Source organism: Leucoraja erinacea, chromosome 17 (genome assembly GCF_028641065.1).
Source record: "Leucoraja erinacea ecotype New England chromosome 17, Leri_hhj_1, whole genome shotgun sequence".
Taxonomy (NCBI): Eukaryota; Metazoa; Chordata; class Chondrichthyes; order Rajiformes; family Rajidae; genus Leucoraja; species Leucoraja erinaceus.
In genome coordinates, this window is record NC_073393.1 from 24674211 (window position 1) to 24696980 (window position 22770).

A 22770-nucleotide genomic window follows, 5' to 3' on the forward strand; every position below is an offset into this window, starting at 1 on the left:
CTAGATAAAGGAGACTACATATCTTTTCATTCTCCTCCTGCATATAGGATTGGCAGGCATTTAATTTGTCAATGAAGACATATAGTAAGAGAAAGTCTAGTTTCTACCAAGAGTCTAATTTCCACATACTCTGACATGAAGAAGAATGTGTTTTTATTTTATCTAACTTGAGATCTAACGCCTCATTGCTGTTGAGCAGAGGTGTTGGAGTAACTCAGTGTGGACTCAGTGGGCATAAGGATCTGTTTCCATTCTGCATCTCTAAACTAAACTAAACCTCACCATCTTCCCCGGGCAAATGAGTGCCAACCTCAGTAAGACTTTATTGCCTTTCATCACAGTGAGGAATGTGGGGGAGCCACTGTGGTGGATGTTTATTTTAACTTTTATGTAGTTGTGTGTCTTGGTGCTTTTTTCTGGTATGACTGTATGGTAAATCAAATTTCACAGTACCTTAAATGGTACACGTGACAATAAAGGACCATTGAACCATTGAAGTTGGGTGAGGGGGCTTGCCCAAATGGGCAAGTTGGGCCGAAGGGTCTCTTTCCGTGCTGTATCTCTCTGTCATGCTCTATGAATCCCTTTGTTGGCTTACCCAAGGTGTCACAGGGCTCGTTCTTCCAGGAGCAGATGTCCAACCCTGTAAGCAGCACGGCATGGTCGTGCCTCTTGCCGTTCTTCCCCACCAACCTCGACTGCCACTGGCAGAAGCTGTTGAGCGACTGGTCTGCGTGGTGGCTGATCACTAACCCCGGCTGGAAGAAGAAACCAACACGGCCCAAATTTTTTTTTCACAATTAGTTCTGCGACTGCAGCGAAATGAGACTCCAGCGTAGACACAAGGAAGTGCAGATGCTGCAAACCTGAGCAAAAAACACACCTGCCGTATGTTGTCTCTGGAGCTCATGGATAGGGGACGTTTCGAGTCGGGCCTCTTATTCGTACTTACTTTAGTTTAGTGATACAAAGCGGAAACAGGCCCTTCGGCCCACCAAGTCCATACCGACCATCAATCCCCGTACACTAACACTATCTTACACACTCGGGACAATTTTGCAATTTAACCAAAGTCAATTAACCTACAAATCTGCAGGTCTTTGGAGCGTGGGAGGAAATCGGAGCACTGGGAGAAAACCCACACAGTCACAGGGAGAACGTACAAACTCGGTACAGACAGCACCTGTAGTCAGGATCGAACCCGGGTCGCTGGCACTGTAAGGCAACCACTTTACCGCTGCACTTCTGTGCCGCCCAACTGATAGGCAAAGTTTCTGGTCAGGACCCTTCTTCAGACCGAAATCATCGCCTGTCCATGTCCTCCAGTCATGCTGCCTGACCCACTGAGTTACTCCAGGACTGTTTGTGTGTGTTTTTGCTGATGAGACTTCACTCAGTTGAAGAAACTGCTGCAAGATGGGGCTATATGTCCCTTCATGCATGTTTCACCATCCACAATGTTTTTTCTATCCTCCAACTTTCACCTATTCACCATGGTATAATTAACCAATACCAAAATATGAACCCACAGCTTTAACGTGAAGGGGTATAGTTTAAAGGAGATGTGCAGGGCAAACTTTTTCACAAAGAGGGTGGTGAGTGCGTGGAAAGTGCTACTGGGTTTGGTGGTAGAGGCAGATATGATAGTGCCATTTACAAGACTTTTGGATAGGCATGTGGATGTACAGGCAAATGAGGAATATATGTAGGCAGATAAGAGCAGGTTTTGGCATTTTGTTCAGATTAGATAGAGTGAGTCAAATGGCCTGTTCCTGTGCTGTAGTGTTCTAAGTCCATAAGTTATAGGAGCAGAATTAGGTCATTCGGCCCGTCGAGTCTACTCTGACATTCAATCGTGGCTGATCTATCTTCCCCTCTCAATCCTATTCTCCTGCCTTGTCCCCATAACAGCTCACACCCTGTACTAATCACGACTCTGTTAATCTCCGCATTAAAATATCCATTGATGGCCTCCACAGCCATCTGTGACAATGAACTCCGCAGATTCACCACCCTCTGATTAAAAAAATTCCTCCTCATTTTTTTCTAAAGGTACATCCTTTTATTCTGAGGCTGTGGCCTCTAGCCCCAGACTCTCCCACTAGCGGAAACATTCTCTCAACATCAACTCCATCCAGGCCTTTCGGTAAGTTTCAATGAGGTCACCCCATCATCCTTTTAAACTCCAAGCGAGTACAGGCACATTGCCGTCAAACGCTCATCATACTTCAGCCCAATCATTCCTCAAATCATTCTTGTAAACCTCCTCTGGACCCTCTCCAAGGCCAGCACATCCCTCCTCAAATATGGGGCCCTAAATTGCTCACAATACTCCAAATGCAGTCTGACCAGTGCCTTATAATGCCTCAGCATTACAACTGTGTCTTTATATTCCAGTTATGTCAAACTTTCACCGTTTCTTGTTTAACTTGGCCAGTTTGGAACGTTTAATTTTCCATCATCCTATGCTTAGACTGTGGCCCTCCTCCATGGTTGGTGATCACCTTAAACATCGTTAGTGCCCAGTTTAGCAAAGTCCTTTCACATATACGGGTGATTCTTCAGTAAGTGTCTACTTTTAAGTTTCTGGAAACCCGAAAATAAAACTTACATTTTTGCAACTTTGAATGTTGTTTCACATAGATGAACATCTCTACTATGGGAAAAATATGTTTGACGCAATCTTTTAGAGAACTTAATTTATTTTTTCCTCTTCTTTTTCCAGGTTGCCTATCGCATTCAGTCATATCCGTCATAATTATGACGCAAAATATAACTGAGTATAAAATCGAAATTTTGTCACAGTCTTTCTAATTATAGAGTATCTTCCTCAAATAAACCGACAAAAAAAAAACTTTTTCAGTCTAACTCATTGATTTTAAACCTTCATAACACTTTACTGCTGAAAAAAGTGGTGATTTTCAGCAAGAATAGTGACCTTCACATAACTTTTCACCAACTTCCTCTAAAACCGTATTAACTTCAGACGAAAAGGCAAAAGCATACAGTTCATTTATCAACTACAATTGATATTTATGGTCATTGTTGTATTATTTTACACATTATGAGCATAAAATATTCATGTGATGGATATGACGCAGTATGATGGAGATGACCAAGTTTGGGAGAGTCACGTGATGGAGATGACGAAAACTATCTTTAGGCTAGGGTCCGGGCTAGGGCGGGGGCTGGGTTTGGAGCTGGGATTAGGGTTTGGTCTGGGGCTCGGGTTAGAGTTAGGGTTAGGGCTGGAGTTAGGACTGGGGTTAGGGTTGGGGCTGGGGCTAGGGTTGGGGCGAAGGCTAGGGTTAGGGCTAGAGGGTTAGGGCTAGGGTTAGAGCTGTGGCTAGGGTTGGGGCTAGGGTTAGGGCTAGTGGGTTAGGGTTGGGGGCTAGGGTTAGGATTAGGTTTAGGGTTGGGGCGAGGGTTGGGGCTGGTACTAGGGTTACTTGCCCCAGATCTCCAGCTCCAGCAGCTCCATCTCCAGTTCCAGCCGGACACAAAGCCATCGCAGCCGGGACATCGGGTCACGGGAAGATCCGACGGCTTTGTGTCCGGCTGCAGCTGGAGCTGGTTGGAGATAAGGGGTTAAGTTGCAGATGTGGCCGTGATGGGAATGGTGGTCCAAGCCTTTAGTCCAGGATGGCCTCGCCGGAAGGCCATACTGGCGATATTGTTTCCCGAATGGCACATGGCACGATTTGTTCTCCAGAACAAATCAAAAAAGAATGATTTAAAAATAAATTCTTAAGAGTCCGCATCATTCGGGAATGGCGCTGAATGAAGGTACGTACCCGCTATGCAGCAAAAAGCGGAGTTTTCACACGCTTCTCGTCCCGCGATTCAGGATAAATTCACAAGGTTGGGGACTTTTGAATTCCACGGTCTTTTAAGGTCGGAAGTTTGTGTCTATTCAATTTATAGCCATGTGAGACGGCTCAACGAAGATGCATGACGGTAATAGCATTGATGTACACCATTCCCAGCATGTCGGACAGTATTATTAGTCAGGGTCATAAGGTCATAAGTGATAAGAAAGAATTAGGCCATTCGGCCCATCAAGTCTACTCCAACATTCAATCGTGGATTATCTATCTCTCCCTCCTAACCCCAATCATCGGGAGAAGGAATTTTTGAAATAAACGGTGATTTATAATTTTACTTCGGAGTCACGTGAGTGACTACGTGAAGAACCCACCCAGCGCGCAGGCGCGGCATTACGTCAGCAGTGCAACAGCGGCAGCAGCTGGAGCCAGGCTCTCCAGCTGCAGCATAAAGACGAGACCTCAGGTAAGTGCCTTTTTTGTTACAGAGTCGCGCTAGAGAGAATAATGGCCTCTCGCAAGCGACCAGCCAGGAGGACTGCCTGCCCTACTCCACCCGAGGACGGGTCCATAGCGGGACGGCAGCCTCTCACAGCGGAGGAGCTTTTTCAACGCTCCCGCTCACCCGACACCGAGCCGCCCCCAGTGCTGCAGATCTCAACGCCCCGCACAGGGAGGAAGGCGACACAGAAAACCGACCGGCCGGTGTCCTCCGATGAATCGGAGGAACGGGAACACTCTCCCCCACCGAAAAGGGGAGACGCTCGGATAAGCTGCATGAGGCAGCTCCTCGAGCGTATGATTAATGAGGAGATGCGGCATCTCCCAGGAGGACGGGCTTTGGCCTCCTCCTCTCCACACCCTTCTGTACCCTCTATATTCGAGGGCAGTAAGGGAGGCCAGGACTGGGCTGGCCTATCCCAAGGGCAGGCGGAGGATATCGTCAGCATGCCGGGCGTGCCGGAAGAAGAGCTACTGGGTGTAGTGGGCCGATATGCGGCACCACCAACAACTGGGATGGTGTTGCCACCCAGAATGGCGGCAACTATAAACAGGCTGTCCAACAACCCGCTGCAGGACAAGGCTGTCCAGCAGGCCCTTGACAACTACATCGCGCCCGAAAATTGCGAGGCGCTGAGGGTCAAGACGGTAAATGGGCAGATCTGGAACCAGCTGGGGCAGCACATAAGGGCTCAGGAGGTCAAAATGCAGCGAGTCCTGAAGCTCCACTCAGCAGCCGTCACCGCCTTTGCTCGGTCCGTTGGGGATGAAGACCTGACCATACCCCAGCAGGATGCCCTCGCACTGATGTGCAGCACCACGTATGAGCTAAACAACCTACGGCGGGACAACATCAGGCCTGCCCTCAACCCAACATATGCCGGCCTCTGTAAAGCTCCAGCGCCCGAACGACAGGCGCTGCTATTTGGTGCGGATCTGGCCAAAAGGCTCAAGGAGTTGGAAGAGGCGGCAAAACCAGTAGGCCTCATGAGGGCAGGGCCAGGACCGAGCAGGGCGAAGACACCCAGTTGGCCGCACGCCTCGGCAGCCACCAGCAGATACCGAGCTGGTGAAAGCCTGGTGACCGCCTCCCACTACCCCCAGTGCTCTTTTTTAGAGCGGGGCCCAGGGCGGAGCCGTGGGAAGATGCGCCGCCCCACCGCAGCACCAACACGGACAACCTTGGGCCAGACCCACCGGAAACGACCCCACAAGTGAACATGGAGGTAGGTGGGTCTGGTTCCTGTCAACATACACAGACAAAGGGTGTAGCATTAACAGGGGGACGTTTGAGGTTCTTCAAGCATGTTTGGTGCTCCCTTACTAACAATCAGTTTATACTCAACAGTATTAGTGGATACAAGATTGAGTTCAAACCAGGCGTAGAACCGCCAGTTCAGCACATGCCCCAAAGGGTGTTCCTTCCCTCGGCAGTTGAGAAGGTAGAAGGACAAGCTGAACTTGATCGGCTCGTGGCCAAAGGCATCATAGAAATGACCACACACGAGCCGCAAGAATTTGTATCAAATATTTTTCTCAAAACCAAAAAAGATGGTGGATGTCGCATTATTATTGATCTGACATCACTCAATCAGTCTGTTGAGTATCAACATTTCAAAATGGAGACATTTGTCACTGCCAGACAACTGATCTCCAAGGGATACTACATGGCAAGCATAGATATCAAAGATGCTTACTATTTGGTACCCATTCATAAAGATTACTTTAAATATCTGAAATTTATCTGGAGGGGCCAGCTATGGCAGTACCGAGCTTTGCCCAATGGTTTAACGACAGCTCCCAGACTATTTACGAAAATTCTTAAAGTGGCCATGAAGAAATTGAGAGAACTAAAACATTTAGTAGTGGCCTATCTGGACGATGTTCTCATATTAGGAAGAACACGGGAACAAGCTGTCGCAGGAGTGTTAGCCACTAAACAACTCCTTGAAACTTTGGGTTTTATCCTTCACCCAGATAAATCAATATTGGAGCCTACTACTAACATGGATTACTTAGGCTTCACTATTGACACGATTCACATGACTGTCACTCTGGCCAGAAACAAAACAGTTTCACTCATTGAAGCTTGTAGCCATTTAATTGCTACACCGCAACCTAGAATACGGCATGTAGCCAGAGTTATTGGCTCTATAGTAGCAGCATTTCCGGCTGCCCAACATGGGCCCTTGCATTATCAAAATCTACAAAGAGCAAGGACTCATGCATTACGCCTTCATAGGGGGCATTATGATCGCAAAATGGATTTACCCGCTGAAGCCAAATCAGAACTTCAGTGGTGGGTTGACAATATTTGGCACAGTCACAGTCCTATCGCCGTAACCAATCCTAACATAACCATTGCAACGGATGCCAGTGCTTTAGGCTGGGGAGCTACTAACTCCAAAGACAGCACAGGTGGCAGATGGACTAACTCAGAGGCATCGCTACTACAATCACTGGGCATTAACTTTTTGGAAATGCTCGCCGCCTTTTATGGGCTAAAAGCATATGCATCTGGTATGCGGCACGTGCATGTTAGAATTATGATCGACAACACTACGGCAGTATCTTATATCCAGCACATGGGTGGCATTAAATCAGTATCATGCGACAAATTAACTGCTATAATCTGGCAATGGTGTGTCGAGAGACATATTTGGCTATCAGCTGCCTATTTACCAGGCAAGCTAAATTTAGTGGCGGACACCAGGTCACGAAAATTCAACGACAACATCGAATGGATGTTGGACCCAAAATTATTTGCTAAAATTATCAAGCAATATGGTACGCCAGATATAGATTTGTTTGCGTCTAGGTTAAATCACCAACTACCCATGTATGTGGCTTGGGAACCAGACCCAGAGGCAGCAGCAGTAGATGCCTTCACGCTGGACTGGGGAAATTTCTTTTTCTATGCTTTCCCTCCCTTCTGCCTCATCAGTCGGGTACTCCAGAAAATTCAGGCAGACTCAGCCTCTGGCATTCTGGTCGTGCCCGACTGGCCTACCCAACCATGGTTCCCAATGTTCCACGACATGGTGGTAGAGACACCAATGGTCCTTCAACACCACCCCCAATTATTGACTCACCCGGTAACTGGCATTAGCCATCCATGCCACCAAAAATTGAAACTCCTGGTTTCCAGATTTTGAACAGGCCTTACCGGGGATTGGGGTTATCAGACAGAACAATCACCACCATGTCGGCATCCCTGCGAGTTTCCACCAAGAAACAGTACCTGACCTTCATCAGGAAATGGGAACAGTACTGTCTGGACGCAGGGACATCCTACAAGACGACTTCGATCTCGGATGTGCTGGAGTTCCTGGCCCACCTGCACCATGATCTCAAGATGAGCTACAGTGCCATCAATACGGCTCGGAGCGCACTGTCCGCATACCTCATGCCGATAGAACAGCATAGTGTGGGATCCCACCCTCTAGTCATCAGACTCCTTAAGGGGATCTTTAATACCAAACCCCCTACACCTAGATACACTCACATGTGGGATGTGAGTGTAGTTCTCACACACCTTCGAGGTTGGCCTCCGGTGGGATCCCTGAGCCTGGAACAGGCCACTTACAAAACCCTCATGCTCATGGCGCTTGTCTCAGCTCAAAGGGTTCAGTCGCTCCATCAGCTAAATCTGAACTACATGGTGACCACCCCAGATACCATTACTTTCACCATGCCGGGGTTGGTAAAACAAAGTAGACCAGGTACATCATTCCGGGCTTACCCTCCAGAACCTAGGCTGTGTGTGGTGACCCACCTTCATCATTATCTAGACACAACCCAAACGCTAAGAGGGAGAGAGAAAGCCTTATGGGTTAGCCACAGAAAGCCTTTTGGACGGGTAACCAGCCAAACATTATCCAGATGGTTGAAACAGGTCCTCAGCATGGCAGGGATTAACACAAATGTTTTTAAATCCCATTCAACCAGGGCAGCGTCCACCTCAGCGGCGGATAGGATGCAGGTTCCCCTCGACCACATCCTCAGAGCAGCGGGATGGTCAAGGGAATCGACATTCCAACGATTTTACAACAAACCGCTGATGGAACAGGACGTCTTTGCGGATACCGTTTTAAAAACCGCAAAGTTATGATTTAAAGCCCATGGGAGCTATTTTGTTTTTTGTTATAGTTAATAAATATTTATTTTATAACTAAACAAACTTGTTGGTCTCTAGCTACCACTTCCTCCCTCGATGATCTTTCGGCAGTGAGTGATATAACTGTTACACGGTTTGAAATCACAGACCTTTGAAGTCTTCACGTAGTCACTCACGTGACTCCGAAGTAAAATAGTAAGATTAAACGAGTACTTACCAGTACGAAGTTTGATCTGTATTTTATGAGGAGTTACGATGAGGGATTACGTGCCCTCCGCTCCCACCCTCATTATATAGATCAAATTCGGACTAATGTCTCGTTGGTCTTCACTATCTTTACTTCAACTAGTGTCTATCTGTGATTCCACACCGCTGCTTGGAAGTATGCCGCGCCTGCGCGCTGGGTGGGTTCTTCACGTAATCCCTCATCGTAACTCCTCATAAAATACAGATCAAACTTCGTACTGGTAAGTACTCGTTTAATCTTACTATTTTATCTAGAATAGAGGAATTTTTTTAAGGGTGATAAATATTTTAATTATTAATACCTACCGTTTCAAAGTATTTTCATTTCAGATAGACTTCCCATTAAATAAATATGGCGACTTGAAATTTCACAAGTAACCATCGGTTTTCAGGGGGGTGGGCATCGAACAATGGAAAAAAATGTTAAAAATAACACTATTTATTTAGGGTTTCATCAATATTTAATAGAATTATGTTTATTAACAATGTAGAAAAAGAAAAAAATGTGATCGAATTACGGATTTTCCTTATATACAGCATCAAAGTAGCGGGACACCAAAGTAGATACTTACTGAAGAATCACCCTTACATCGAACAGTGGGAACATGGAAACAACTTACTGGATCGTGTTCCATGAGCAACAGGCTCACAACCATGATCTTGATGTCACTTCCGATCGTCCCATCTTTGAAAAGACTCGACACCTGTTGGGAAAACATAATTTGGGAATTAAAATGAAATCAGAGGCAGGGACCAAGATGGTTTCTTCCCAGGCAAACTCAACCATCCTCTCACCAACTAGAGAGTGGTCCTGACCTCTCATCCACCTTATTGGAGACCTTCAAACTATCTTTAATTGGACTTTACTGGACCGTATCTTGCACTCATTTTTTTCTCTCCCATATCTGTCCGAATTAAATAACACCAGGACAGATACATGTGGAGGAAATGTTAGAGGGATATGGGACAAATGCAGGCAAATGGGACTAGCATAGATGGGGCATCTTGGTCAGTAGGGAAGAGTTGGGGGGGGGGGGGCTGTATCACCCATGTGGGGGGGGGGGGGGGGGGGGGGGGGGGGGGGGGGGGGGGGGGGGGGGGGGGAGGGGCGATCACATTAAAACATAGAGAATAGTGAAAGGCTTGGATCAAGTAGATGTGGAGAGGATGTTTCCACGAGTGGGAAAGTCTAGGACTAGAGCTCATAGCCTCAGAATTAAAGAACATTCCTTTGGGAAGGAGATGAGGAGAAATTTATTTAGTCAGAGGGTGGTGAATCTGTGGATTTCTTTGCCACAGAAGACTGTGGAAGCCCAGTGAATATTTTCAAGGGAGAGATGGATAGATGTTTGATTTGTACAGGTGTCAGAAGTTATGGGGAGAAGGCAGGAGAATGGGGTTAGGAGGGAGAGATAGATAATCCACGATTGAATGTTGGCGTAGATTTGATGGGCCGAATGGCCTAATTCTACTCCTATCACTTATGACCTTATGACCCTGACTAATAATACTGTCCGACATGCTGGGAATGGTGTACATCAATGCTATTAGCAACATATGATATAAAGAAACATAATTCATATCCAATTCTTCCCATACCCCTACTCCCCTTCTCCCCCCATACACCTGTCCCTTTCCACCGATATTCCTTCCTCTGGCTTTGTAATTCACACCTCTTTTATCCTTACACTGCACATTTTGTCTTTTCATCTCTGGTCTTTGTCCAACAATTTGCCCCCCCCTTTCAGTTTCAGTTGATTTCCGCAAACAGCAACCTGTATCAACAATGGACTAGATCCTAAATTAGAGTCATAGATATCAGAGTACAGAAACAGTCCCTTTGGTTCAACTCATCCATGCACACCAAGTTGCCATTAATATCGTTTGCCTGGTTTCACCCCATCGAAGATATTTTCTATGTCTAATCCATTCCTCTCGCTACTTTCTCTGCAAATTGAAATTACATTTAGTGTTTCTCTTTCGCTCGGTCACTTACCATGTTCATGACAGTCAGGATGTAAGTGGTGATGTTCTCTTGCCCGTGTTTCTCCAGCATTTTTTTGTCCGCCACCACCAGGGTCTCCACGGTTAGACCTTGGTTTTTCCGGGAATTCAGGGCGGTGCGTTTTAACCTGCCCTTGGGGCTGTACTCATCAGACAGAATGTGTATACCCTCGACTGGAGGATGAGGCATGTCTACAGAATGGGAATAGGGAGAGAAAGCAGAGAGCCTTCAGTTCCAGAGGGAAGTCCGACTCCATTCCTTGCAGCCTCCATGTATCTGGGACTCCACGGACATGTTAACTCAACCCGAAGATAGACACAAAAAGCTGGAGTAACTCAGCGGGACGGGCAGTATCTCTGGAGAGAAGAAATGGATGATGTTCAGGGTCTCGACCCGAAACTTTGGCTTAAACCAGCATCTGCAGTTCCTTCTTACACACGTTAACTCAACCCTGCGGGAATATCCTTGAGCAAGAAGCCGAAAGGAGAAAGAAAGTGCACAACCTGAAGGGAAAAAAAGCGATGATCACATCTGCTGAATGGGCTAAATTCTAGTACTGTTTCAACAGCACTAAATACTTTCTCCGAGTGACAGGTTTCCTTGAGTTACCTTCACCTCACTACCACGAGAGATAAAAGCCTGAGGAAATACTTATGTGAATAGGTTTCTTGGCAAGGCAAAGCATCTCGAGCCCCAGGTGCAGCAATAGATCAAGGCATGAATTTACCAGCTAGATGAATGGTTTGTTAAAGCGTGTGAATACTCCAGTGACAAATAGCCCAAACTAGCCAACCCATTCTCCTCTCTGTGCCGTCCCACCCAGCTGCCGATCCATATCCTGGGGCAAGGCCCTGGATCTGAAAACAAGGAGAGAGGACTTGACAGGTTTCATCCTTACTACTTGCATTTTTTCATTTTTATTTGTGAATCATTTTTTAGAGAGAGAGAGAGAGAGAGAGAGAGAGAGAGAGAGAGAGAGAGAGAGAGAGAGAGAGAGAGAGAGAGAGAGAGAGAGAGAGAGAGAGCGAGAGAGAAAGAGAGAGAGAGAAAGAGAGAGAGAGAGAGAGAGAGTGCAGGTTAATTGGCTTTGCTAAAGTTGTAAATTGTCTCCTCGTGTGTAGGATAGTGCTAGTGCAGGGGGGTGATCGCTGGTCAGCGCAGATTCAATGTGCCAAAAGGCCTGTTTCCTCGCTGTATCTCGAAGAGCACTTCTTCAAAGTAGGCATACTCTGCGGGGATTTCTCAGTCGAACTGTAAAAGGAGACACAAGAAACTGCAGATGCTGAAATCTTGAGCAAAACTTAAGAGCTGGAAAGATCTATGCGGGTTGGGCAGCATCTGATTAGGCCGAACAGAGCTGGTATACTTTTCATGCTGTAAAAGTTAATGGCAATAAAAAAGACCAAAGTTTGATGGGACAATGCATTCAGTTTAAAATCCTATGGCATTAAATTACACAAGTAACAGTCAACATTATTCTGATAAGTAAATTGGACGCGATCTAATCAATAATGTTCAGAATAGAAACCATAGTCATTGACCCAGAGTTTGATGCTAAAGTAGATGAAGATACACAATGATTATATTACTGGACCTGTTATTTAGTGTACTGTTTGAGATCGGACACGAGTTGAAATCCCGCAAGGTGAACCGGGTATTTTAACTTTAAATGAATAAACCTGGAATTAAAATGCAAGGTAACCACTAATTATTGCCAAATCCAAAGGGTCCAAGTGAGGAAGGGTCTTTGACTTTAACCTCTACTGTGTTTTTCAACCTTCAGATCCTGCCCAACCGGCTGAGTGTTGTCAGTATTTTCTGGTTTTATTTCAGATTTACAGCATCTGCAATTTTCTTTGTTGCCAAATCCCATCTGATTCCGTCCCTAATCTGGAGAAGATATGAGTCCAGATCTATGAAAAATAGAATAGGTTTGCAAAGAATAAAATTATCGCGTTTGCTCGCTGAATTTCATCAAAAGTAAGTTAATAATGCCTTACTTTTGATGAAATTCAGCGAGCAAACGCGATAATTCCCGATATTTTGGACCTTTAAATATCCACGGCAAATGTCGGCTGTTCACTTCCGCCGGTTTGGCACCTTCAGTTCCCTCTTGAATTTACCTTACTTGCTATCTTTTTTTTCCCCTGTAAATCTAGGTAGCTGTGCCTCACGGTCACCCCGACTGGCACAGTAAATTGCAGCTCACAACCTCGCCGTTTTCTATGTTTTTAACGGGTGGGAAAATGCGTTTTTTCCCATCCACTAACATGTACCGGAACCCTCGAGTGTCCTCCACTTGAGAATTTTGGTCACGTGGGTGCGGATCTACGCTCCAGTGACCTTTAGTGAAATCATCCTATAGATGGGGCATGTTGGTCGGCGTGAGCACGTTGGTCCGAAGGGCCTGTTTCTAGGCTGAATGACTATGACTTTATCATCTACCAGAGCCAAAGAGCTTTCTTCAAATAGGTTAAAAGTACACATACATATGCAATGGACTAAAGAGAGAGTAATTTAAAAGAAAAGTTCCTTACATACATTTCTTTCGCCGCCCACAGAAGTGCTGCTTTTGGTCTCTCTCGAGCCGCTGGGACTTGTGCTGTTGGTGGCGGGGAGGATGGAGATTGTGACTCTGGCCGCCAGGATCTCTACCCACCAGGTGATGTTGTAGTCTCTGCTCCACCGAGCGTTTGTAGAGGGCATGAGGTCGGTGCCCGGAGGCTGAGGTGGCATTGTGTCTCGGTGCCAGGTCATGAGGTAATGGAGTTATAAGGTATTCATTTTCTTGGCTCCGTATGAATCCTGACTGGAAGACAAATGGGATGGGGTTTTTTCTCTCCCCTTTAATATTTGCAACATCACACAGGAGGTTGCCAGGTGATGTCTCAGATCCCGAACATGTTGTGGGACGTATGCTAGCAGGTGGGGGGAGGGGGCGGGGGTGCCGAGTGACTTTATGGAGGCCCATGTTCCAGCAGGCCTACAGTGTCAACTTGAAGTCAAAATATAGTCTGCGGAATAATGGTGTACAAGGTACTTAGAGAAAAATAGATGCTGTGTACAATATTCAGTCGGAACAGTGGCGTTGACAGCATATGGAGAGGCAATGGAGCAAGGGGAAAGAAAACTGACAAGAAACATTTCTGCATTTGAGTGAACTGTTATATATGATGCTTGAACACACACACAAGCCGGCACAGTGGCGCAGCTTGTAGAGCTGCTGCATCACAACGCCAGACACCCAGTTATGATCCGAGATCACAGGTGCTGTCTCTGAGGAGTTTGCAAGTTCTCCCTGTGACCAAGTTAATTTGCCACTGTAAAGATTGCCCCGGGTGTGTAGGGAGTGGTATGGAAAGTGGGAAACATAGAACTAGTGTGAATGGGTGATTGACAGTCAGCGTGGAAACTGGTCCTGCGGCTCATCAAATCCACGCTGACCACTTAATACCCCACACACTAACACTATCCTGCATACTGGTCACAATTTACAGAAGCCAATTAACCTACAAACTGGCAAGTCTTTGGAATGTGGGAGGAAATACGGGAAAAATCCATGAGCTCACCGGGAGAACGTACAAACTCCGTGCAGGCAGCACCCGTAGTTAGGAGAGAACCCTGGTCTCTACTGCTGCACCACTGTACCGCCCCAAGGCACTTAGAGAAAGACAGCCTCAGTGTAAAATGTTCAATAGTTTTGTTTAGTTTAGTTTATTGTCAGTGTGTACCAAGGAACAGTGGAAAGCTTTTTATTGCATGCTAATCAGTCAGCAGAAACACTATACATGATTACAATCGAGCCATCCACAGTGTACAGATACATGATAAAGGGAATAACGTTTAGTGCTAGATTAAGTACAGTAAAGTCCAATTGAGGATAGTCCGAAGGTTTCCAATGAGGTAGATAGTAGCTCAGGACTGCTCTCTAGTTGTTCATAGGACGGTTCAATGGCCTAATAAACAGCTGGGAAGAAATTGTCTCTGAATTTGGAGGTGCGCATTTTCACACATCTGTACTTTGTGTCTGATGGGAGATGGGGGAAGAGTGAGTTGACTATACTGGTGGCCTTGCCAGGGCAGCGTAAAGTGTAGGCGGAGTCAATGGAAGGGAGGTTGGCCTGGGCTGCATCCACAATTCTCTGCAATCTCTTGCGGTCTTGAATGGAGCTGTTCCCAAACCACAGTGGAACAGTGGGTTAAAGAGAGTGTGAAGAGACAATGGAGGAGGGGGAAAAAAAGAAGACAAGAAACATTTCTACATTGGAGTGAACTATATATAGGGCGATACAGTGGCGCAGAGGTAGGGTTGCTCCCTTAAAGCGCCAGAGACCGCGGTTCGATCCCGAGTACGGGTGCTGTCTGTACGGAGTTTGTCCGTTCTCCCTGTAACCTGCAAGGGTTTTTTTCTCTGGGTCTCCTGCTTCCTCCCACACTCCTTAGATGTACAGGTTGGTAGACTAATTGGCTTAGTAAAATCGCAAATTGTTCCTAGCGTGTAGGAAGTGTTAGTGTGCGTAATCGCTGGTCGGTACGGACTCGGTGGGGCGAATGGCCTGTTTCCGCGCTGTATCTCGAAACTAAACTAAACTAAACTACCAAAGTTTGGTCAGTGGAAGATGGATGGGAGAGGATGTGGCAGATTATTGAATTAGGAACAAGGGTGTGGAAGAATTTAAATATAATATTTTAATTTCTATTTATATTTTTTCACTTTTTTGCCAGATGTCTCCAATATGTCTTATGAAATATCTTTCTGGGTGGCTGTTCACCACATAAACTGACTCAATAAACCTCGGTGTATATTTAACAATGGGGAGATTATGGCTCAACTAATTCCTATTTTAACAACAGTCATCGGAATTTAACTGGAAACAAACATTCTATTCTCCATTCACAAGTCACAAGAACTCCATTCCAATCCCTTCTTCTGAACGTTTCACAAGGCCACAAGCTAATTACAGAGGAGAGAGAATCGGCCGCCCAGCAGAACCTCATGGTCCCCGCTCTCATTGCAGGTCCACCACCAATTTTCCAACATCCTTGGTTCCAGAGCCTTTCTGGATTTCCCCGAGACCAACAGAGGTCACGGCCTCCGAGAGGAGTCCAACGGTACCAGAACGGTCCGCCTAGATACTGACCCGCAAAGTCGGCCACGGGAACGGATCTGCGGAGTTCCAGAGCCCCGGCCGTAGGGGGAATATTCAGCCCGCCGATCATCTGCGGAAGTCCCGATGAGGTCAAGATTGGTTGCCTCACCTGGCCTAGGCGCCCACATATTCAGGGGGACTTCTGGGGGGAGGAATTCAAATGCGCTCTCATCATTTTGTTATCATTAAAGGAGGTGCCAGACCACCAGTTGCGGAAAATCGGTGGTGAACCTGTCTACATATCACTTTGAATTATGCCATTTTTCTGCCTTTGCTCCAGAAAGCTACTCTTATGCCGACCAGACACTTGGGCAGCTTACAACCCAGCAGTGTGAACGTTGATTTTTCTCATTTCAACTAACTCCTGCATTCCCTCCACCCCCACCCCCCCCCCTTCTCTCTCTCACCCCCCTTCTTTTCTGCCCCCCCCCCCCCCCCCCCCCCGCCCGCAACCTTCTTAGTAGTCCTACGTAGCAGTTCCACTGTTTGAATCCTTGGATCTGTCTCGTTAGCACATCTTCCCCCAGCCAACAATGGGTCATTGTGGGCTCCACCCTTCCTCAGGTCATTTTTAATTTGCATTGTATCCAATTAAATCATATCACACATCTACATCAGATAGTGCATGAGAAAATACACTGAGTGAAGAACATAGTGTTAAAGTTAAAGAGAAAGTGCAGTTAAAATTGGCAAAGGTTGCAACAAGGTAGATTGGAAGACAGCAGTGAGAAGAAGGGTTCTGACCCGAAATGTCAGCCATCTATTATCTCTAGAGATGCTGCTTGTCCCACTGAGTTTTCCAGCACGTTGTGTCTATCTTCAGTATAAACCGGCATCTGGAGTTCATTCTTACACATGATAGATTTGAAGATTAGGAAGCTCATTCCCAACAAATGCAGAACAAGTTACCAATCTGAGTCTGTTTATGAAGCTGACAACAGCAGGGAAAAAGATGTTCATGAATTTGGTGGTGCATACTTTCAAGCTTTTATATTGTCTACCCGATAGGAGAGGGGAGAGGGAATGACCAGAGTGTGAGGGGTGTAGATGAAGTCAATAGCAGGGTTCGAAGGGGGGAGATCAAGGTGTGGAGAATGGAGGATGCATCTTAACATCGCTGTGGAGAATAACCTACTTGAGTGTAACAACAGCTCAGTCAATGGGACTCCCTTAATTCTTAATTCTGAAGAAGGGTGCTAACCCGAAACATCACCTAGCGATGCTCTCCAGAGATCCTGCTTCACCTGTTGAGTTATTACAGCGCTTTGTTTTTTTTTTCTGTGAACCAGAATCTGCAGTTCCTTGTGTAGGAAGGAACTGCAGATGCTAATTTATATCAAACAAAGCCACAAAGTGCTGGAGTAACTCAGCGGGCCAGGCAGGTCGGAACCCTTCTTCAGACTGAAGGTAGTGGGGTGAGAAACGCAAGGCTGGGATAGGGTTTACAAAGGGAAAGAGGTACAATTCTGGATAAGAGTGGATAAGGGCGAACCAGTGGATGTGTTATATCTGGACTTTCAGAAGGCTTTCGACAAGGTCCCACATAAGAGATTAGTATACAAACTTAAAGCACACGGTATTGGGGGTTCAGTATTGATGTGGATAGAGAACTGGCTGGCAGACAGGAAGAAAAGAGTACGAGTAAACTGGTCCTTTTCACAATGGCAGGCAGTGACTAGTGGGGTACCGCAAGGCTCAGTTCTGGGACCCCAGCTATTTACGATATATATTAGTGATTTGGACGAGGGAATTGAATGCAACATCTCCAAGTTTGCGGATGACACGAAGCTGGGGGGCAGTGTTAGCTGTGAGGAGGATGCTAGGAGGCTGCAAGGTGACTTGGATAGGCTGGTGAGTGGGCAAATGCATGGCAGATGCAGTATAATGTGGATAAATGTGAGGTTATCCACTTTGGTGGCAAAAACAGGAAAGTAGATTATTATCTGAATGGTGGCCGATTAGGAAAGGGGGAGATGCAACGAGACCTGGGTGTCATCGTACACCAGTCATTAAAAGTGGGCATGCAGGTGCAGCAGGCAGTGAAGAAGGCGAATGGTATGTTAGCATTCATAGCAAAGGATTTGAGTATAGGAGCAGGGAGGTTCTACTGCAGTTGTACAAGGTCTTGGTGAGACCACACCTGGAGTATTGCGTACAGTTTTGGTCTCCTAATCTGAGGAAGGACATTCTTGCCATAGAGGTAGTACAGAGAAGGTTCACCAGACTGATTCCTCGGATGTCAGGATTTTCATATGAAGAAAGACTGGATAGACTCGGTTTGTATTCGCTAGAATTTAGAAGATTGAGGGGGGATCTTATAGAAACTTACAAAATTCTTAAGGGGTTGGACAGGCTAGATGCAGGAAGATTGTTCCCGATGTTGGGGAAGTCCAGAGCAAGGGGTCACAGTTAAAGGATAAGAGGGAAATCTTTTAGGACCAAGATGAGGAAAACTTTTTTCACACAGAGAGTGGTGAATCTCTGGAATTATCTCCCGCAGAAGGTAGTTGAGGCCAGTTCATTGGCTATATTTAAGAGGGAGTTAGATGTGGCCCTTGTGGCTAAGGGGATCAGGGGGTATGGAGAGAAGGCAGGTACAGGATACTGAGTTGGATGATCAGCCATGATCATATTGAATGGCGGTGCAGACTCGAAGGGCCGAATGGCCTACTCCTGCACCTATTTTTTATGTTTCTATGTTTCTAATTCCTTGTATCCACTTAACCACCTGACTGCCCATTAAATAAACACAGTTTCAGATTATCTCGGCACACAGCAACTATTATAAACAATGGACTAGATCCTAAAATAATCATAGCTTTTACAGTACAGAAATAGGCCTTTGGTCCAACTCATCCATGCATAACAAATTAACAATCTGAGCTAGGCCCGTTTGCCTGGGTTTGGCCAAAGTTCCTCCAAACATTTCCTATTTATGTGTCTGTCTACACTTAACGAAGTTCACAAAAATATTGGTGGACTAATTGCCAAAATATGCGCTCCGTTGATCGCGAGCATGAACTAAAAAAAGGTGCAGGTAATCCACTTTTAATGGGTTAGTGTGTGTACTAGAGCGTGCTTTGATCTTTTCCAACATAAATACTAGCACACTAAGCCCTAAAATAAACACAAACACGCCATAATCCCTGTGAAAACACGGCATGGTGAACATGGAGCATTTCCTTGCCTTTTGTTTGGTTTAGCTGTGACTTTAGTTACCATTCTGGCTTCACCCATGACCTCACGACCCTTGGCTGCTAACCATTTTTATTCCCCTTTCCTTTACCCAAAGCAACAACTTTACGACTGTGTCACTGTGCCACTCTCTAGTTCTTCTGAACACCGACCTTTCTGTCATGGGCCTCCTCCACTGCCAAATTGAGGCCACACCCAACCTATGGGAACAGTAATTCATAACACGTTGGGTAGTTTACTTACAGCCTTACGTTGAATTCTCCAATTTTAAGTAACTTACCTATAAACAACTCATTTTTCCCCTCTCCTTCCCATCTGAGTCCCACTTGCACCCGCACCCATTTCTCCCTTTCCCTCTACATTCTTTCCTCTGGCTTCAGAATTCACACCTCGTCCCCACCTTATCTCAAACCTTTTGGCTTTTTATCTCTCTGTCCAACCATCGTGTATCAAACCGACCCGCACGCACTCCTCCCCTGTATCCACCGATCACTTGCCAGGCTATGTCCTGCCTCTCCTATCTTCCAGCTTTCTCGCCCCTCCCCTCCACAAAGAATCCGAAGAAGGGACCTGACCCGAAACATCACGTATCCATGTTCTCCAGAGATGCTGCCTGTTACTGCAGCACTTTGTGTCTATTTTTGTAAACCAGCACCTGCAGTTACTGTGTCTTCTTGGCAATACCCTGATTCAATTTATTTTTGATTAGAATACATACAGTAGAAAGTTCAATTTGAAAAGGTAGGCAATGGTAGTCATCCAGGGGGCTGAAGTAAAGACCAAATCAGAATCAGAATCAGAATCACACTTTATTCGCCAAATATGTTTTGCAACATACGAGGAATTTCATTGGCCAGGTCAGTCATACAATTAAAAGCAACAGATCACTCAAAAACATATTTAACATGAACATCCACCACAATGACTCCTACACATTCCTCACTGTGATGGAAGGCGAAATAATGTTCAAGTCTCTTCCTTTGTCCTTCCTCGGTCGTGGGCCTCGAGCCCTCTGTTGACGGGACGATCTTGACTCCCGTAGCCGGCGTTTTGGCCCTCCGTGTCAAGGCGTTCAGCTCCTGCATCGGGGGGATATCAGCTCCCCCGTGCCGGACGATCGAACCTCGCATTGGAGCTGGTCGAACCTTCCGCGACGTTGCAGCTCCCGATTCGGCCTCTCCCAAAACTTTGAGCTTGATGGTAAAGTCCGAGGTGGCCGCGGAGGGAGCGATCCCAGGCAAGGAATCAGCTACGATGTTAAGTCTGTGATTAGGCTCAAAGTCAGTCCAAGGAGGCTTCCAGCTCCATCGATGGTAGGCCGCAGAGAGCCCGGCGAATGTGATCCGAAAATTAATCACATCTCCGGCAAGGTAAGAACTTGAAAAAAAAGTTGTCCCCCCCTCCCCCCTCCCCCCTCCCCCCCCCCCCCCCCCTCCCCCACATAAGACAAACTGAAGAACATTAAAACAAACTTTTAACAACACTAAAAATAACAGAAAGGATGAAAAAACAAACAGACTGTCGGCGGAGCAGCCATCGCCCCAACCCCCCTTGGTGGTTTTTTTTGGTTGTCCGTCCTATGAATGAAGGCTCTTGATCCATCAGGAACATCAAAGTGTGTAGAGAGACTCGTGAAAATGCAGATTTAAACAAGATCCTACTTCCACGAGAGACCACTTCGATCAACTTTGTACTATACGCTGTTCGGGGATTGTACTGTCAGTTCCTTCCAATGCAAAAAAAAAAGATTTTACTGTACTTCGGTGCATGCGATATAAAGAACCGTGGAACCTCTTGCACTATCACCTACTTGTTCTTTTTTCTAATTGTGTTTTGCATGAATATCTTGTTTTTTACATTTTACGTGTAATGCATGTATAATTTAGTGCTCTGTGAGCTTTATACCAACTTAGTTGAGCCGTGTTTCTGCGCTGTATCTCTAAAATCTAATGTTAATCTTTATCATTGTCACAGATGATTGCCCTTGCTTGCCCATATCCTGGGTAGGCAACCACAAGATGCAAACATCATTTTTATTGTAAACTTTTGGCCAAGCAAAACAGAACGAAGAAAGTTTTATTAAAGGATAGATGGTCTTTTCTTTTAATGCGTGTCTGATTGAAAAACTAAAACTAAGTTTCTAGTTGCCTAATTATACAGATTGTCCATGGGAACATCTTGTATTAGAGTTCCAAAATAAGAGGTTTGCCCAGTTGAGGTTGTAACCAGGAGCAATAACATTTGAGAAGGGAAATTGCTATCCGGTTGAGCTTAAGATGCTAAAGCTAAGTTGTGGCCTGAGGGGCCAGTAAATGGAACTTGGGAAATACAACCCTGACAGTAAAGTTCAATGAAGGGATGGCCACTGAGAGATGGTTTTGTTTAGTTTAGTTTAGAGATACAGCGTGCAAACAGGCCCTTCGGCCCACGCAGACCAGTGGTCCCTGCACATTAACCCATCCTACACCCACTAGGGACAATATTTATATTTACCAAGCCAATCAACCTACAAACCTGTACGTCTTTGGAGTGTGGGAGGAAACCGAAGATCTCGGAGAAAACATGGCCCCATTGTCAGCTGCGACAGTCATACATGTGGTTTTCATTAAGACGAGTTGAAGATGTCAGCAGATTGCTTCATGAGAGATTAAGCATCTGCCTGGAAGATTCATTCTATCCATCTTACTTGGGATTGGTTAACAGGGCAGCACAGTGGCGCAACAGTAGAGTTGCTGCCTTACAGCACCAGAGACCTGGGCTCGATTCTGACATTGGTGCTGTCTGTACGGTGGTCTTATAGGGAAGGATGCTCCTCAAACTGCAGAGCATCTTGGACAGTACAGCCCATTGCCATGAGGAGCACCTTCAGCAACAGATTAGTTCCACAAAGATGCAGCACAGAACGCCACAGGAGATCCCTTTTCCCTGTGGCTATCAAACTGTACAACTCCTCCCCCTTCTGTCATGGGGTAGACTGACCCCCCCCCCCCAATCTTTGCACATCCCCAATCCTGGACATTCCATTCGCCACTTTAATTTCATGTATCTTGTTGTGTTTTATGACTGTTGGCAGACTAATTTCCCTCCTGGGATATATAAAGTTGTATTGTATCATAACGGAGTTTGCATGTTCTCCAGGTGATGACGTGGGTTTTCTGTACACCGTGCTGTCCTGTGTGTGTTGAAGCATTGCATAGTTCACTCCAATGTAGAAGTGTTTCTTGTCTTCTCCCTTTCCCCTTGCTCCATTGCCCCTCCATGCTCTCTCAAGCCCACTGTTCCACTGTGGTTTGGGAATATCTCCATCCAAGACCACATGAAATTGCAGAGAATTGTGGATTTAGCCCAGACCATCACACAAACCACCCACCCTTCCAGTGACTCCATCTACACTTCACATTGCCTCGGCTAGTCCACCAGTATAATCAAAGATGGGTCTCACCCCAATTGATCCCTCTTCTCCCCTCACCCATCAGACAAGAAGTACAATGTGTGAAAACGTACACCTCCAGATTCAGAGACAGTTACTTCCCAGGTAACTGAACCATCCTATCACTAACTAGAGAGCGGTCCTTAGCTACTATCTATCTCATTGAAGACACCCAGACTATCTTTAATTGGACTTTACCTTGCACTAAAAGTTATTCCATTTATCCTGTATCTATACACTGTGGATGGCTCAATTGTAATCATGTATTGTCTTTCTGCTGACTGGTTAGCACACAACAAAAG

At 46.0% G+C, this 22770-nt stretch overlaps 1 protein-coding gene across 1 annotated transcript in view; it reads right to left on the minus strand.

Annotated features, from left to right (window-relative positions):
• adamts18 (ADAM metallopeptidase with thrombospondin type 1 motif, 18) overlaps window positions 1-22770 on the minus strand; it is a 176020-nt gene that overhangs the window by 77041 nt on the left and 76209 nt on the right. The window contains exons 4-7 of the mRNA XM_055648832.1: window positions 13235-13502; window positions 10685-10884; window positions 9309-9392; window positions 599-758 (exon numbers count right to left, since the gene is read on the minus strand). Coding sequence (XP_055504807.1) covers window positions 599-758; window positions 9309-9392; window positions 10685-10884; window positions 13235-13502 — 712 coding nt within the window. The remainder of the gene's footprint in view (window positions 1-598; window positions 759-9308; window positions 9393-10684; window positions 10885-13234; window positions 13503-22770) is intronic.